The 18,231-nt window shown below is 45.4% G+C and overlaps 1 protein-coding gene across 2 annotated transcripts in view; it reads right to left on the bottom strand.

Moving 5' to 3' along the window:
• The window catches only part of PLB1 (phospholipase B1), a 138,883-nt gene that overhangs the window by 85,705 nt on the left and 34,947 nt on the right, over window positions 1–18,231 (bottom strand). The window contains exons 3-10 of one of the 2 annotated variants that reach the window (XM_074331834.1): window positions 17,949–18,010; window positions 16,496–16,568; window positions 15,256–15,314; window positions 10,826–10,866; window positions 10,188–10,231; window positions 7,125–7,215; window positions 6,717–6,768; window positions 4,879–4,965 (exon numbers count right to left, since the gene is read on the bottom strand). In XM_074331834.1, coding sequence (XP_074187935.1) covers window positions 4,879–4,965; window positions 6,717–6,768; window positions 7,125–7,215; window positions 10,188–10,231; window positions 10,826–10,866; window positions 15,256–15,314; window positions 16,496–16,568; window positions 17,949–18,010 — 509 coding nt within the window. Of the gene's footprint in view, window positions 1–4,878; window positions 4,966–6,716; window positions 6,769–7,124; window positions 7,216–7,477; window positions 7,697–10,187; window positions 10,232–10,825; window positions 10,867–15,255; window positions 15,315–16,495; window positions 16,569–17,948; window positions 18,011–18,231 lie in introns of those variants that run through there. The other variant, XM_019735316.2, reaches the window with a different exon arrangement.

The raw sequence follows: 18,231 nt of genomic DNA, 5'->3' as shown, positions 1-18,231 counted from the left end.
ACTTGTCCTTCTGAAGAGCTTTGGGAACTCTGTCTCGAAAGGCCCTCGCTGCCCATCTGTACCACATCCAGGGGATCCCTCTTCCCCAGGGACACTGGGGATCCCTGCATGGTTTCCCCCCAACTGTGAACCCTGCTTTAGAAACCTCTTTGTTAAGGTGCTTGTTCAGGACTGCAGAATGAATCAGGGCCCACCCAGTCACTCCAGGTACTGAATGATTGTCACTTGGCTACCAACTGACTGTCCCTGTTTCTTAGTGGAAAACATTGCACTCCTATAAAATGTCCCTCATCTCTAAGGTCACACATAATAAACTCCCCCTTGAACCCAAAGTCAGGAAAAAGCTTATTTTTCCCAATGAACTTGCATGTTTCCATTTATATCACTTGCCCCCAGATTCAGAAGAATGTTATCAACCATGTGCCTGAGACAAGATTTAGCTTTTTCTAATAAATTATTTCCTTGGGATTTATTCTAAGAGGTAGGAGTATTCAGTCAAAAGATCACACACTTTTAGGTTTCTTGAATCATCCTGCCAGTGTACCCTCAAAAATGTTGATACCTGCTTCTAAAGGCATTTACAACAAATAAATGTATATATTTGCTTGCACTGTCATTGGCTTTGAGTTTTCTTCCTTCATTTTTTTTCCCCTCTTCTCTTAACTGATTTTCGATCTTACTCATTAACGAAACTAGACATTAACTGGAGAGAAGTAAATAGAGTGCAGACCCTGAAAGCATGCCCACGCCACTGCAATAAGCCAGGTTACCAGTTACCTCTGAAACACCTGCCTTTGAATAGCTGGACCCACCATAGCAGCCCTGAAGAAGCATTGTCACTGCCTAGTAGATGGCTCCTGTTCTTCTCCTCTTAGGACTTTGGTCTTAAGAAACCCCTAAAGAATAAATGTGGACATGGGCTCTTGTCTATTTCCTATAAAAGGAGCCCAAAGGCCTCTGAGGGAAGAAAAATTCCAGGTCCTAAGTAGGTCAGAACGGGAGTGTATCATTTCTTCGTAAAAGGAAAACACCTTTTTCTCATATGAACGACTTCAGGAAACTTTACCTGTGACACAGGTAAGGGAGGGCTGCTCTGTGAAGTCAACTAGAAGCCTGGAACCCCCCTCTCAGCCTTGCCCTTGTGCTCAGAGGCACCTTGGGACTCATAGAACAAGGCCTGAGGGAGAGACGGTACCTGGGATGTGCTTTAGGAATGCAAAAATGCTGTGTAAGGGCTTCTCTGATGGGCAGCAGACATGGGACTGGTGGCAAGAAGAGAGGAGCTGGCAGGCCCAGGCCAAAGGGCTGAGAGCCAGACCTAGGAGACACAAACTCCTTTGGGAGAAATAGAAGTGGAGGTGGGATTTATTCTAGGCTCCAAAGCCTTGGTAGTCTTTGTGCAAAAGGAAAATCAAGACGAAAGACAAAATGCAATGAAGAGGGAACTTGAGTGGATGCTAATAAGCATTGCTCCAATGAGCTAAATTTATGGAGATCAAGTCACTGGTGTGCAGCCATTTAGAAACTAGGAGTAAGGCATGATAACTTTTGTTACGTGTTTACAACCAGTTAAAAGTATGAGGTGCTAAGTGTGAATAAACTCAATCCATATGTATATAGCAACATGACTAGATCTTGAAGGAATTTCACATATTGACAAAAATTAATAAGTTTGCTAACAAATGTCAGAAAGGTGATAGGGAATGGGTGCTCTCAGACACTGGTGAGACATGTGATATTGTGATTTATAATAAATGTTTATTTGGTTTCCATCCTTTTCTGGCACAGCTCCTAAAACCACAGAAATTTCCTGATGAGAGGTGTCCTTTTTATGTTAATGATGTGAATTTGAGACCTCACCTAAGAATGGGGACTGGTTGCCAGGAGAACCAACCATGTGATTAGCGGGTGGGACCTTTCAGTCCCACCCCTCTGACCTCTGGGGAAGGTGAGAGGGTCTGGAGGTTGAATCCATTGCTAATGGCCAACGATTTTATCCATCATGTTTATGTAATGAAGCCTTCATAAAAACCAAAAAGGATGGATTCAGAGTTTCCCAATTGGTAAACACATGGAGGTGCTGGGAAAGTGGTGCCTGGAGAAGGCCTGGCAGCTCTGCACCCCTTACCCATTCCCCATACTTTGCCCTGTGCATCTCTTCCATCTGTCTGTTCCTGAGTTATAGCCTTGTGTAATAAACTGATAATCTAGTAAGTAAAATGTTTCTCTGAGTTCTGTGAGCTGCTCTAGAAAATTAACCGAACCCAAGGAGGGGGTTATTGGAAGCTTCAAACTATAACCAGTTGGTCAGAAGCTTAGGTGACAATCTGAAATTTGTATTGGTGTCTTGAAGTGAGTGAGTGTGTGAGTGTGTGTGTGTGTGTGTTTGTGTAGTAGGAGGGAGGTCTTGTAGGAGTGAGCCCTTAATCTGTGGGATCTGAACTATCGCCAGGTAGACAGTGTCAGAATTGAGTTGAATTGTAGGACACCCAGCTGGTGTCTGACAATTGCTTGCTGGTGTGGAAAACACCCCGCACATTGGAACTGGTCCCAGAATATTAGACTATAAATGGGTTCAGCTACATTGGAGGGCAATTAGATAGTCACTACCCATTAAAACTTAAAGTATATGCATCAAATGAGCAATAATTCTATGTTTAAGAATCTACTCTAGGCACTTTTCTTCAAATTATTTTGAACATGACCCACAGCGTTAGATATGTTTCACATCACAACCCAGGATACATATCTATCTAGAAATGAAGCAAAAATAATCATGAACCAACATTTACCTTGCCATATGCAATGAATACCGATATGTTATAGTTCATCCTATTTCTATATTTATAGTTTTGGTTGCAATCTTTGAAACTGATTTTTGACTCATAATGTACTTCAATCTACAATCTGAAAATCACCATATTTAGAAAAGCACACATGTTGAAGTAAATAAACAAGGTTATTTATAATAGTGAAAAACTGGAAACACCTAAATGACCATCAATAGGGAAATGATGAAATAAAATGTAGTAAATTTACGCAGTAGAACACTATTTAGCAAATAAATTCAATCCATACATGCTAATGTGACTAGATCTCAAAAATACTTGGTGACTGAAAAAAAGTGCTCAATAGTGCATATGATATAGTACTGTTCATGTTAAATCTTTCTCATTCTCACACACATGAAAATAATATTAGGATTCATAGATATGTATAAGGCTTGGAAATAAAAAGGGAGAGGATTGAAGGTGGCAGCCAAAGGGTATTTTACCTTTAACTATGTTTTAGTTTCTTAAAAGGAGAAAACATTTGTGCATTGCATATGTAACTAAAAACTAATAAAAGTAGACAATGAATAAATGGATACATGCACACAGGAATGCATCCTGTAATCAAGAGTGCTTGAAAGTATTAATACATGAAAGAATGCAAGAATTCACATAGAAATGCTGGAGTGCAAAAAAGTGTGGAAGAAATCACAAATAAGTGTAAATATCAATGAATGCATTCAAACAAAAAAAAAACCTCAAACAAGAGCTATCATGAACATACTCATCATAAACACACCTGCATTGCCTGCATATAAAGAAAGAATGAATTTATCCATAAATAGGCAACTTATGGATGGATGAGTGGATATATAGAGGCATACAGCAATGCCTAAATGCTTGTTTGAGCACTTTAATGCATGAATGTGTAAGAAATGTTGGTGTACATAATGACCGAAAGGTGGCAGAGAATAAACAGAGCATGTAAATTTCCCTTGGCATGGGAGAAAACAGAGGGTGCAGTAAAATGAACCTTCAAGATCTATATGCTGCAAACCCAGGCGATCTGCAGGAATATTGTTCAACGAGAGCTGGTCGTGGAAGGTAGGCTTCTGCCAGCATTGTCCCAGGACCCAACATCACTAAAGGAAGGGGGGTTTAGTGGTGGGCCAGGAGTCAGGCGGACCACAGGGCATTTGGAGGAGGGCCAGAGTATATGCTATGGGAGAAAGGTAAAGGAACCTCAAGAAACTCCAACCCATGCCTGTGCCATAGCCTGGCAGAGGCCCGGAAGGTGGTTGAGAGGACAGTCGGCAGGTACTTGGTCTGCCATAAGTGGCCGGGCCAGTTTCAGACTCCTGAAGAAGAGTCTGTGTGCCATTTACATCACCGTAGCCTAGGTATCTAAGCCACCCCTTACACATTCAATTGATTCTAACCCGGACAATCTTCAATAAAGAATGAAGTCCTAGATTGTAACCGACATAAATAATAAATGAAGCCACATCTTTCCTGTCCTGTTTCCAGGAACGCTAAAGAGCCCGGAGAATACAATCTACCTACATAAACAGTAGGCTTCCGTTACAACTAGAGTTCATGGTGTAGTAGAGTTCAAGAAGTGATAACAAGAGTACACATCCTGCTTATTTCCTAAATTCAGTACTTAAATGAAATCAGAGTTAAAAGAGGAAAAATGATTTTTATTTAGGAAGCCTATTTTCTTCAGTTGCAGAATGATTGTTGACTTATCTGTGGCTCAATTTTCATTTTCCTGATATGAAGTATGCATAAGTTAAAAACGCCTGTCCCTGTACATGTTGCTTGACATCTATCTATCTATCTATCTATCTATCTATCTATCTATCTATCTATCTATCTATCTATCTATCTATGTATCTACCTATCCATCCATCCATCCATCCATCCATCCATCCATCCATCCATCCATCCATTCCCCAACAACCCACTCACCCATCCATCCACCCACCTATCTTAACTATGAAATAGGTACTATGAGGCCCAGCCCTGACAGGTGTAGATCAGGCAGGTTTAGTTCATTCACTCTGTACCTGTTTTCAATCCCTCTGCCTCCCAACTTGCAGTTTACCTGTTGGGTGGGGAGACACAGGTGACACTGGTTCTCATTACTGAAGAACACATTGATGAGCTTCCAGTCATTTTGAAAGTCAAGTTGCTGAAGAAAAGGGCAACAGCATCAAAAAGAGAGAGAAGTAAGACCTTGTACCAAAAGAACTTTCTGTCCTTGTCTTTCAATTTCATACACTGACTCCCATAAAATCATATTTATGGATTTTTTTCCAAAAGAAGTATATGGTAGAAATCTAAAGTGGTATTACCACTCTAGAAGAGAAATTGGCAAAATACATCAAAAAGTATTTTTTAAGAGCATACCCTTTGATCCAACAATTCCATTTCCCAAAATGTATTTTAAGGAAATAAGAATACATGAAAAATTTAGCTACAACAACTAAGCCTTGTTCATAACAGTAAAAAACTAGAAACAACATAAATGTCTAAAATAGGGAATTGCTGTGTAAATCATGAAACACTCATAAAATGAAATGCTATGAAGCTATTAAAATTATGTTGGAAAATGTAATTATTGTCATGGGAAATATCATATTGAGAAAAGCAGGCTATAAAAACTATCTACATCTAATAACATCCTTGTTTTATAAAATATACACATGTGCTTGGAATAAATATGCTTGGAAAAGATGTGGAAGGGGATGTACACCGAGTTATCAATAGTAGTTATCTCTGGATAATATTCTTTGTGTTTATCTATATTTTCTGATTTTTCTGTAATAAACATGTGTCACTTGTGGAACCAAAAATAAACTTGTGTTTTGTTCTTTAAGAGGTAGCGTGATGTCGTTGAGAAGCACTGGACTGTGAACCAGACACTTTAGATTTTAGCTCTAACCAGCTGTGTGAACTTGGACAGGTCACACGACTTCTGGATTTCAGTTTCCTCCTCTGTAAAACTACGGAGTTGGATTCAAGATCTCCTAGCTTTTCCAGAATGTTATGATTACTCCAGAAATTCTCGAATTCTCTTGTTAGGGGGAAACCAACTCTTTGGTGTATAGTTCCTGTATTTGTCCCTGTCCCTATATAATCTGGTTTTAATGCCTAAGCTCTTTAATGAATGCATGCCTGGTTAAGACAGCGGCTGGCCTTGGTTCCAGCGGTCCAGGCTCAGCTCTTGGCTAGAGCCAGCTTGGCAGCAGGGCTTGCCCTGATTTGATACTTGCCCATAAGGAGAGCACAAAGATTGGAGAATCCTTATTACGAACTCATCAGTTACCAAGTAAAAAGTATGTGAACTGCTAGAAGAGTGGGTACCAGGGCCCCGGCATGTATGTTACAGAAGACTCCACCTCAGAACTAAAATGAATATGGTCGTTAATAATAACACCAATCTCCACCTCAATGACAATGACAACTGCAGGCCTTCATTGAGCATTGTCTCTGTGCCAGGGATCCCCAACACCTCATGGAATCCTCCCTAAGTCCTGTGCTGCAGCCTCTTTTATTATGCCCAGTTCATAAATGGGAAAACCAAGGCTTAGAGAGGTTCAGAGCCTTACCTAATATTGCACAGCTAACAGGTGGAGAATTCAGGGTTTCCACTCAAACCAGTCTCCCGCTGGAACCCAAGCTCTCAACCACCTCCTTACGGGAGAGGTCACTGAGTCTATCTGCTGACTTTTGGGGGGACCACCCAGAACACCACTGTGCACAGAATGGCCCGGTGTTTTAATGGCCTCCAGTCACCACAGGAGACATTTTTGGAGCACCCAGGCCGCCCTGGTTACCGAGTTCAGGGAGCAATGGCTGCGGGGCCACAGCTGGTGTGTTTGGGTGGATTGCCTCGCAGCAGACATGGGCAGCCCCAACCAGAGTCAGACGGATTCTTACCTGGTTCTCCTTCATGCTTCTCACCAGTTCTTTTGTCTGAATCCACAAGTCTCTGCACAGAGGGAGGAGAACAGAGAGAAAAACAGTTCATTGGATAAAATATAACTTTGCCCAGGGCTGGAAGCTCGCCCCTTGCCCCAGCCCAGATGCCAGCTTCGGAGCCCAAGGCTACACTGCACCATCCCTGCCTCCTAGAGGGCAGATGTTGACCTGATTTTAAAATGAGGCCCGTCAGGCAGACGGAAATCAGCTCAGGAGATGCATTTTGGTTTTGACTTAATGCAGACCTCTATTTTTAAATCACTTTGACTATGCCACCCCCCTCACCCCTTGCCCAATTCCTCTTGCCCAGATGCCCAAGACTGACAGGAATACACAACCCTGGAGAGAACCCGAAAAGGGACTTACTCAGTACTGCTGTGGGATACTACACTCTTCCCAGGGGTACACACGGGCCTCAGAACAGAGGGGTTGAAGTGTCTGATGACTTCTGAAAGGACTAAAGAGAGAGCAGGTTTGAGGCCGGGGCTCTGACAGCTGGAGGTCACCTGTAGAGACTGGGGTGAGGTGCCAAGATTGCTGCCCCTATTCCAAAGCAGGACCTCCACACCGCGCCTCAGGCTGTGAGGTCAGCCTTACAGCAGGTCCTGGAAGTAAGCAGACTAAAAAGTAACAGCTGTCAGGTGCTAGGTCAGGTCCAGCGCTAAGCATCTTACATATATGAAAGGGAAACTGAGGTTGAGAAGAGCTAGGGAACCTACCCAAGGTGTCTAGGCTAACTGAAGTGCTGGGATTTGAACCAGAGCCCTCAGACGCTTGTCACTGTTGCACACCCACCAGGGAAAGCACGCTGGGACCGAGACCCAGGCAGCCTGCCTTCCCAGTCCCTCTCCCTCCTCCTGAGAGTGACAGCAGGGTGGGAAAGCTCCAGGGAACACACAGAGAACATGTCCCAGAGCTGACAGCCTGAGGACCGCTAAAAATAGCGCTGTCAAGAGCAGTTGCGTCTTGCTCCTGAGAGAGGAGAGGACAGAGTGGGGAAAGTGTCAGGGGAAGGAGAAGCCTCCACCCCCTTCCCAGTCCCCCTTGCTTTCTGCCCCCATCCAGAAGTGCCTGGGGCTTCGTGGGAGCAGAATCCAGACGGCAGCTTTAAAGGAGCTCCCTTTGAAGGGAGCTGACACTGTGCAGACAGCAGACAGGGAAGGGGTGGGGGGGCAGGGAGAGCTGGGCTGGAAGTCAGGAGACTGGTCACTCACTCAGCTTTGCCAGCATGGGCAGCCACCCAAGTTGTGTGGGACTCGATCTTGTCCCAAACTCATGAGCGTCCTTTTCTAAGCTCTGACCAGTTTGCAGAGGGAACCCATTCCCACATGTGATGAGAAAATGGAAAGCTCTGAGGCCAGTGGAAGACGGACAATGTGTGTGCATACCTGTGCATGACTGTGTGTGAGTATGTGTGAGTGTGTGTGAGTGTGTGGGAGAAGACTTTCCCTCCCTCACCTCAGGAGAGTCTAGTCTGTGAAGGTGAATGACTAAACATGAAGATCTGGTGCTAGGTCTTTGAAAGAATTGCTTTCTAATTAAAGGTATTATTGTCTTGCTTCTGCATGGTCAAACAGGACCTTGGATCTTTTCACATAAATCTGCCTGTCATTTTGTTTTACATCTGCTCTGTATTCTGCCTCTCTCTGAGTGGTCAGAGGAGTCAGAACTAAGGGCCCAGGCTGTGGGGTAGGACCACGTGCATTCACAGGGACTCTGCCATGTAGTGATCACGTAACCTTGAGAACGTCCCCACCCCACCCCCCAGCCCCCTGCGCAGACTCAGTTTCCCCCTCTGTACACTGCTGTGGTAGGCGAGGGCATGGCTAGATTTGAAGAGCTCTAGGATTCTGGCATCGAAGGACAGGTAGGCTGAGCTCAGGCTGGCCCCCTCGGACACTGCTGGGCCTGCATATTCCCGGAGCACTTTCTCCTTGGAAGACCAGGTGCTTCTCTGCTGGCTGGGCCACTCAGCTGAGCTTCCAAGACCCACACTCCACTCCTCCCTCCCTTCACCCCCAGTAGGTAGGCTGGGTTCCCTGCAGCTACGGTGAGTCCTGTCTCTGAGGACATTCAAGTGCCAGATCAGCCCTCACTGCCCAGTCGTCTGCTGCACCTCTGGCCAGGTGGGACTCCTGCTCACTCTCTGCTTATGCAGGGGCAGTCAGGAATCGTTACCAGGTGGGTGAGGGACACAAAAAGGAGACAAATTGAAAAGCCAAGCGAAGCAGCTGTGTTTGTGGTTTCAGGGTCTAAACTACATCCCATCTTCCCAGACACCACAAATACAGCACTTTATTTCTTTCTTCCTACCATTTAAAAGTAAACAGGGCCAAACCTAGGCAGAGCTGTGACAGTCACTAAGTCAGCAGGGGCCTCCTCTTTCAGAACTCTTTGACCCCTTGCAAGGGACCCTCTTAACAATTTGGCCACCACCTGTCCATCAGATCCCGGCGGGCTGGACACCAGGCCTCAACCTCCTCTGCAAGACGGGGAAGGCTGAAGGTGGGGCCGGTGTCGTCTTCATCCCTGTCCTTTGTGGGGAGCCAAATAATTCCCAGATCCTTGGTGAAACTCACTGGCTGAATTGACAGGGCACTAGCCACCTCGGTCATTACTCTGGCAGAAGTGTCAGCTCAGCCGAGCATGTGCATTGTGGTCTGAGCCTTCTCTCTCTAACTGTGAACAGTGGCTTCCTGACCTGTGAGCACCAAGCAGAGGCAAGTCTAGTATCCCACTAGGCTAATTCAACTGGCATTAAGGGACTCAGGGTTTCAGGATGACTGAATGGAGTCACAAGGGACATCTGATGTTAAATGAAAACAAAAACAAAATAAGACAGGTTACAGAGAGCATATTCATAAGCACATTCATACGTAAAAAGGCCAAAATGTTAACAAGGATTATCTCTAGATAATGAGATATAGTTGATTTTCATTTTCTCCATTTCATTTTTCTGAAACCAACTGCAATATTTATTTTAAAAACGAAGGAGTTATTACAAAATGAAATAGGCTGAAAATTAGGCTGGGGTTCTTCTCCTTGGTTGGGGGTAGGCAATGAATAGAGGGCAGTTTTCCTGGATGAAGTGCTACAAGTCTGGTCCTGGGGTCCCGTGGGAGAAGGCGCCTCAGGACTCTGGCCCAGCCACCCCCGACCCCCCTCCCACGTCCTCTAAACTAACCCAATGCCTCCTAGCTTCTCTTTGCTCAGAGACCCTCAAACACGTTTCTCACACCCTCTCCTTTCAGGGTGTGTGAGTTTTCATGCCCAGGCTTCCGATCTGTCCTCCCAGAATGCCTCCTCTTTTCTCCTCCTGCTCCATGATGAAGTGGCCAATAGAGTCCATTCTCTTCATTAACTGAAATGCTGTCATGTTGGGAGGGATGGGGACAATCTGGAATCTGGCCACGAATACACAGAACTCACCTGTCACCATTCCCATGCACGCCTGCTGTGGCCTTTTTCCATTCCTGCAAGTAGAAGCAAACATGTAAGCGTCAGACTGCATTTGTCGCCTGCCAACAACCCTTCCCCTGGGCTGCTGTGGCCTGTTTCATGACAAGCTTCAGCTCAGCCTGCCTCCGGTTCTGGGGTTATCTTTGCTGGAGTCAGAGACACAGCTCAGAAAACAATGGATTTGCCCAAACAGGGGGCACAGCTCCATCTGGATCCTTCTCCCCATGTCTCCAGTCTGGCCCAAAGCTGGAAGGGGCTGCAGACCCCTGTGTAGAATGAGACTGACCCTGGTACACCCTGCGTGCTGACCCCTGAGCAGAGCAAGGAGCCTGGTGGTGAGAAGCAGGAATCCTGCATTCGACCTTTCCTGCTTTTCCCCTTATTCACCCAGGGGAACCAGGGGGATTCACCGGCACAGGGAATGCTGGACAGGAAGGCAAGAGACTAGGGGTTCTCTCCCCGCTCTGCCACCTGCTCTTAAGAGAGCCTGGGGCGAGGCCTTGCCTCCCTGGCCCTCAAGTTTCCCCATCCTTGAATCACGGAGGTGTGAGCACGTCATCACCGAGGCTCCTCTCAACTCTACTGCTCTGTGATTCCAAGATAGTTACCATTGGTGCTTCTCCACTTTGGCTGTCCCTGAGTCTGGAAACTGGAAAAGAAAAGAGGTGTCAATAACGCAGCTAGGGAAAGTGGCAGAGCCTGTGAGACCTGAGCTGTCTACCAAACACCCCACCCACTGATAAAAGGGACACACGGATCCAGAGAAAGGTCAAATCTGCCAGGGAACACCAGGCTTCCTCTGCAGCATGTCGGAACTCGGAGCAATAAAAGGTGTGAATGTTTCCCTCAGAACAGAACACAGGGGCAGGCAAGCTTAGATTTAAGTACATCATAAAACCCTGTTAACATTCTATGTAGAAACAAAAGAGATGGTTTCATTGTGACTGTCCGTAATCTAAATTTATTTTGTTTATTGTCTGTCTTCCCCCGACTAGAATGTAACTGCCATGAGGGCAGGAATTTCTGTTTTTCTCTTGACTATATTCCTTGGGCCTAGAATAATGCCTGACATATCATAAGTACTCAATAAATATTTGTTCACTAACTAGTTTTTGAATAAACAAAGTAAATTTCTGATTTTCCTCTTGGTAAAATGGTAGATGACACAGGACCCTCTCTGTTGGAGAGGTGCCCTGGTTGCAGGGCTGGAGGTGAGATCATAGTAACCCACCTGAAAATCATGTCCTTTGCAAGGTCCTGGGGATGTGTGGAACCCTACCCTGTGCATAGAAAATGCTCAGTATACATTAGCTTGTTGTCAGTAGTATTATTTTCACAGATTTAAATTCCTAGAAGACAGTGTCTTCAGGTATGGTGATGACAGGTGACAGCGGTACCCACAACTGCCTACTCCCAACCTGCTGCTGCTTCTCTTTAAAGAGTCTGTCTATCCTTAACCACCCAGCTGAAATGACAGCCAGTCTATAAAACTGGGTCATGCCTCAGGAGCCCTCTTGGGAGGGCAGGCTGACCGTGACATATCTCTCACTGGGGATAGAGTCCTTTACCCCTCAGTAAGAAGGAGGGTGAAAGGCAAAATGTCCAGGGAAAGGTAGCAAGTTAAATAAAAATCACACTAAAATACCAGTCAGGGATCGTAAAGATGCCAGACAGGTGAAGTCATGAGGGAAGCAGGCCAACCAAAGGGCGTCTGATACAGAGGTCTTCCTCAGAACAAGCGTGATGGGGCGGAGGGGTGAGGAGGGGAAGGAAGGAGGAGAACAAGAGAAACAAGGCTCAAAGTGCGGGGAGAAGCTCAGTGAGAAAGGTAAAGCTGGGCAGACCCGCAAACTCTTCTGTCTCCATTTTGCCTGCTGTCAGCCATTTCCTCGCCACCCTTCATTGGCTGAATGCCTGCTCTGTGGCAGGGACTATGGCACTGGAGACACAAAGTGAAATCAGACACAGGTCTTGCCTTCAAGGAATTTGATACAGTCGATTGTAACCTCCCTGGCACAGAACAATGTCTAGGACAGTTAAACAAAAACCAAGTCACAGATAGTATACAACAGTAGGACAATACATGGGTTACACACACAGACACACACATAGCCTCTCTCTTCCTCCCTCACCCTCCATCCCTCCCGTTTCCTCCCTTCCTAAAACACACACACACACACACACACACACACACACACACACACGCAGTCTGACACTTAAGTTCGTGAACTGGCCACTGTGTGCTTACACTGGCAGCACTGTACAAACCGCTCGGTAGGTTTTCATAACCTTACTGTATCAGTGTCTCACTGTGTTTGTGTCGATATGTGGCGGTGTCTTGCTGAGTGTTGTTCATTATTGTTGTTGTATGTTTTTGTGTGGCATCACGAGACTGTCTGAGCTTGAATTATAGCAAAGAACAAACATTAAATTTCTTGTTAAACTTGGCAAGAGTGGAAGCGAAATCAGGGACATGTTAGTCCAAGTTTATGGGGATAATGCCATGAAGAAAACGGCAGTGTACAAATGGATTAAACGTTTTTCTGAAGGGAGAGAACATGTCATTGATGAAGCGAGGTCAGTGAGGCCAGTAACGAGCAGAACTGACAAAACCATTGCAAAACTTCGTTGAATTGTGTGTCAAAATTGTTGGCTGAGTGTGAGAAGCACAGCAGACCAAGTAGACATCGATAAACAGTTAGGAAAATCTTAACTGAAAATCTTGGCATTAGAAACGTGTGTCCAAAAATGGTCCTGAAGCTCTTGCATCACGACAACGCACCAGCTCTCACGGCACTGTCCATGAGGGAGTTTTTAGCCAGTAAACAAATAACTGAATTGGAACATCCTCCCTACTCACCTGACCTGGCCCCAATGACTTCTCTCTTTACCCAAAGATAAAGGAAGTATTGAGAGGAAGACATTTTGATGACATTCAGGACATCAAGGATAATACCATGACAGCTCTGATGGCCATTCCAGAAAAAGAGTTCCAAAATTGCTTTGAAGGGTGGACTAGAAACGGGCATCGGTGCATGGCTTCCCAAAGGGAATACTTCGTAGGTGACCGTAGTGATATTCAGCAATGAGGTACGTAGCACTTTTTCTAGGATGAGTCCGCAAACTTGTCAGACTTCGCGGACATGTGTACGTGTGTGTGCGTGTGTGTGTGTGTGTGTGTGTGTGTGTGTGTGTTGAAGCAGGGGAATAGGAGGTGTAAATGGGGTCTTCAGTTTTTTGTACTATATAGATGTGTTTTGTTTGATTTTTTTCTTATATTGAACATGTATCATAAATGTTAGTTTGCAAATAATTTTTATGAACATTTACAAATCTGTTCTTTAAAAATCTATGAGGAAAAGGGAGTCCAGAGCAATCAAACAAGTACTAGTTATAGTCACAGGTAAGTGATTGTGCCTTGGTTACAGAAAGCTCCAGGAAAAGCATCAGCATTATGAACTTTTTCCTTTTTAAATTCACTGTCTTCTATTATTTTTCTCTGGCCTGATTTTTTATACGCCGGTTCATGATAGTGGCTCTGGGGCAGACAGAGGAAGGCAGCCTTCTAGGAGCTGGGTTTCCAGGTTGTATCCTGAAGGTTGAGGTGTCCATCAATGTAATGATGATGATTCTGGGGCTGGGAAGCCGTCATGGACTGGAGCTATATAAGAGCGCCAGGGGCCTCAGGCTCACAGAAGGAGAAAGGATGAGTTGAGTGACAGGCGGGAGCTGTGGGTTCTGAATAATTCATGAATAAGCAGCTCTTCCAGAGCCGGGATCAAAGAGCGGAAGCCATTGATTGGTTTAACTTTAGAAACCTGACTCGGGGGTGGAGGTTTTCCTGCAGTGAATGTCCCTGCCCAAAGTGGAAGAATACGAGTCCTCCAGCGAGTGTCACACATTCTGGGCTCTGGAATGTACCCATCAGCATGCAGGGACACACGAGCTCAGCCAAGGCAATGTGCTATCCGTGACATGAAACCTCTTTTCTCATTTATTCCCCTCTCCCATTTTCTATCTCTCCCAGCAGTAAACCTCCATCCCCATCCACACACATAGTCACTCGTATGGCTTTAACACCACGGGCACAGACAGAATAAAACGAGGATGGGAAGCTCTGTCTGCCTGATGTCACTGGGCCCATGGTCAGTTTTCTAATGTGGAGTCTCGTACTTTACATACAGCTGGCACTGTGCATGGGGTAGTGGGCTGGGGCCTGCAGCGCAGTGGGAGGCTGGGCCCAGGGGCAGGAGCTGAGGCTGCAGGGAGCACAGCCCTAAGCAGAGACAGGGGAGGGACACTGGGAAGGAGACTGACAGGCAGAGGTGGGAGGAAGACACTGGAGGGGAGGGGATGTCCTGGTTCAGATGCGGAAGGTCCAGCAGAGCTCTGGGGCAGAGCAGAGAACACCTGATAAGTGGTCTGTCCAGCTGAGGGCCACTGGGGCTTGAGGGGGCAGCAGGACTGTGGGCCTTTACTAAGACCAGGGCAGGGGGGATTGTGGGAAGCCAGGGCTGACTGGGGAATCACACTGGCGTTCCCTTTGCCTTCTATCCCTCTTCTCTCCAGATGTTTGTCTTTCTGTTCAGCCTTCTTGCTCCATCTTTCTCTTCTTATTGCTTTCTTTCTCCTTTACCTGACCATGTTAAATATATCACTCAAACTGTATTAGCAAAGATGGATTTTTAAAAAAAATTTACCAAGCAGATATGGACATTTTTTTCGTTATCTCATAAATAGAAAGTTTAAGAGATTACTTTAAAAATTCTCTGTGATCTTTGACTTATCGGTGGGTTTAATGTATTAATGAAAAATGCCAATAGTTTCATCACCTAACATAAATGGAGGCATTTTTCATTTGATTAGAGAAAAAAAGAAAAACAAACTCAGAACCCCCTAGTTCTGAGGATTTCTCCAGCTCAGAGAATGTTTTTTTCTCTCCCCCAAATGAGACATTCTGCCTGGTTACCAGGAGCTCATTCAGAGGGTCATCAGTCCCAAGCCCTGCCTCCCAACTCCATTTCCATGAAATACTCACAGTGTCGACATTGCCAATGGCTGCCACAAATTTAATGTCAGAAGGTCTCAGAGAGTGGACTGTGAAGATAAGAACACAGGCAAGAAGGTCAGGTCTACATTCCTACAATGTGGGCCAAGGACACCTAATGGGAGGGACAGACCCATGTCCCCCAGTCAGAGGACAGCTGTGAAGGTTGAGTCTGTTGGCCATGGGATTGGAGAGCTAAAGACCAGCAGTTGCTGGGAGCCCTAGGAACCTGCTCAAAGAGGCTTACTCCTCTCTGGAGGCCGTATTGTTAACTGGACTTAGGATCTCCAAACAGGTGTCCCATGGAAGGTCACTCATGGTCCTCATTTTCTTCTCTCACCTGGCCTTCCCTCCATTATTTCTGCCTCTCACTTCCCTTCATCCCATGGCTTTGCATTTCTGGGCCACCATTAATAAGTAAGAGGGCAACAAATTAAAATAGAAACCACCTGGTTACACAAAGGATCACACTGGCTTGAGAACAGCACTCAAAGCCTGTGAACACCCATAAATATCAGATGCAAGCTCTATGCAAATGATGCACCAGGAAGCCTCCGTGACCCACTTCGGCCACCAGCATTTTTAGAATTACGTCTCTCTAGAAACCACTGCCATACTCCCTGGTCATGTTCCAGGCTCCTGAAGAAGCCACTTCCTAAGAAGATGATCAATTTCTACCTATACTCCTTACACAAAAGAACAGTAAGAATAGCATGCTTAACTGGAAACACTGGTAAGCCAGTGCAATGCAAACACAAATATAGCCACTGAACAGTCTATAATGTGGCCACTTAATAGAATAAAGCCAGAGGAGATGACCAGCTCAAGAGTAGCTTTCAGAGCATCCAGGTGTTAGAAAACCTAGCCCGTTATAGGAAAAAGAGTATCTAGAGTAGCCACTCTGCCTGCATCACAGAATCAGGGAAGACATACCAGTGACTAGGCTCCAACCCACAGCTCCCATGACACTGTCCACCACCTGGAGATGAACGCTCCTGGAGGCCGCCCTCACTAGGCAAGCCACTGTGGGGCCACGTTGGTTTTATCTCTGAGTGGTGTGTCACTGTCCCTTCATAGAAATAAATGAGGGGGGAAAGGAGGAGGTGTGAGGGACTAAGCATGAGGAAGAGGGAGGTCGTGAATGGCCAAAAGGTACAAGAGAAGTAGGGTTGGAGCCTCTACTGGCCACACCAGAGAGAAGATGCCAGGTCATGGCGTGGAGGTCACGTACCTGACTCAGAAGGCATGTTGGATCCTGACTTCTTTGGGTTGCATAGCAATGGAAAATTCTTCAGGGCTGGAAACTGAAACCAAACATCAGAAACATCAACTGCCTTGTATGGAAATATTGCGGGTCCTGAATATTTGGTGTAGACATGACTATGTACTTGTTCTATCTAGGCTCAAAATCCAGAAGCAACAATTGTCCATAGTCATGTTCTTCTAACTCCATACCCATTTCACCCAGTAAAAGGCAACGTGTCTTTTGGCAACGCTTTTAGCAGGTGGCAGGTAAGGATGCCTCCAAACAATGAGATGGAGAAGGAGGGAGGATGAAAAAGGAGAATAAAAACCATCATCCTGGGATGATGACAAGTTTCTGGAGATGGATAGTAATGGTGGTTGCACACCGTGAATGTAATACCATTGAATTATACACTCAAAAATGTTTAAAATGGTAAATTTGTTATGTACATTTTACCGCAACAACAAAAAAGAAATCATTAAAAAGAGACCCAATATACCTAGTTAAGAGATTTTAAAAACCCACCGATGCTTATTATATTTGTATTATCTACTTTTAATTTGATTATTTACACAAAAGCAGGTATATGTGTGCTGCTGGACATTGGGTAAACTTGAATCTGGAGACTCTTCTGTCTCCACCCGACTGGCGTGTCCTGAGCCCAGAGGGGCCACTGAGAGCAGAGGAGGTTGGGTCCTCGAGACCACTTGGGCCTCCTCAGAGGATTGTGGGAATCCACAGCAGCCTCTGCTTCTGTGAACCACATGGAAGGCTTTGGGTAGGGAGACCACGTGTTTTCTCCCCCGAACTGACAGTGGAAGAGGAAATACAGCAGGTCCTCAAATAATGTCATTTCATTCAATGTCGTTTCATTATAACATTGATGAAATGCTGTAGAACTTAACTCTCCTGTATCAATTAGCCTGTAGTGAAACTGGTTTCATTACAGGTCATTTCACCGCAGAACCTACTGATGACATTAAGTGAGGACTTATTATACTCCAACAGGAGACAGCAGGCAGTAAATGAGTTCCTTGACCACATCTCACTATCACAAGAATACACAAGTTAATTTCTCTTCAAGTACTAATTGCAGTAAGAGATAAAGCATTTACTGTCAACTCTTCTTATCTTGTGGATATTCTGGGAAGGCCTCACCCAGATTCCTTCAGATAACTCCCAGCATCTGCTTCAAGGTTCATAGAGATACCATGCCCATTTATAACTTTCTGGGCATTCTGGGCACCACCCATTCAGTCGACAGGAATGATGGGCCCCAAATTCCAGGAGACACAGTTGTGCCATCTCTGCTGTGCCAGTCAGTGCAGCCCATTCTCTCAAGGCCTCAGGAGGGGACCTGGCAACTTGTATCATGACTTGGATTTACTCACTAAAAGGAACCCTTCTCCAGTGTCTCCCCTGAGGACAATGTTCTTACCTCTGACCATAGCTGTTTTTCCAATGTGTTCTCTCCAGGAGAGGAATTGGGCTGGGTAGTCCCTTAAAAAAAAGCAAAACCAATTCAGGTTATTTAGCTGGAATTAACTCCCACCCAGACTTGTACATTTCACAGCCTTCCTGCCAACCCTACCTGTATGCCCAGCTTAGTAACATCCCTTATGTTAGGAAAGTCTAGATTCCATTCCTCCAACTATCACCTCCATTGTTTGGAACACTGTGCTTCCATTAATGCAGCCTATTAAGGCAGAATCCCCAGGTTA

The sequence above is a fragment of the Rhinolophus sinicus genome, linkage group LG05 (assembly GCF_036562045.2).
Source record: "Rhinolophus sinicus isolate RSC01 linkage group LG05, ASM3656204v1, whole genome shotgun sequence".
NCBI classification, from domain to species: domain Eukaryota; kingdom Metazoa; phylum Chordata; class Mammalia; order Chiroptera; family Rhinolophidae; genus Rhinolophus; species Rhinolophus sinicus.
The sequence above is the reverse complement of the archived record's forward strand: the minus strand, read 5'-3'. Positions and strand labels throughout refer to the sequence as shown.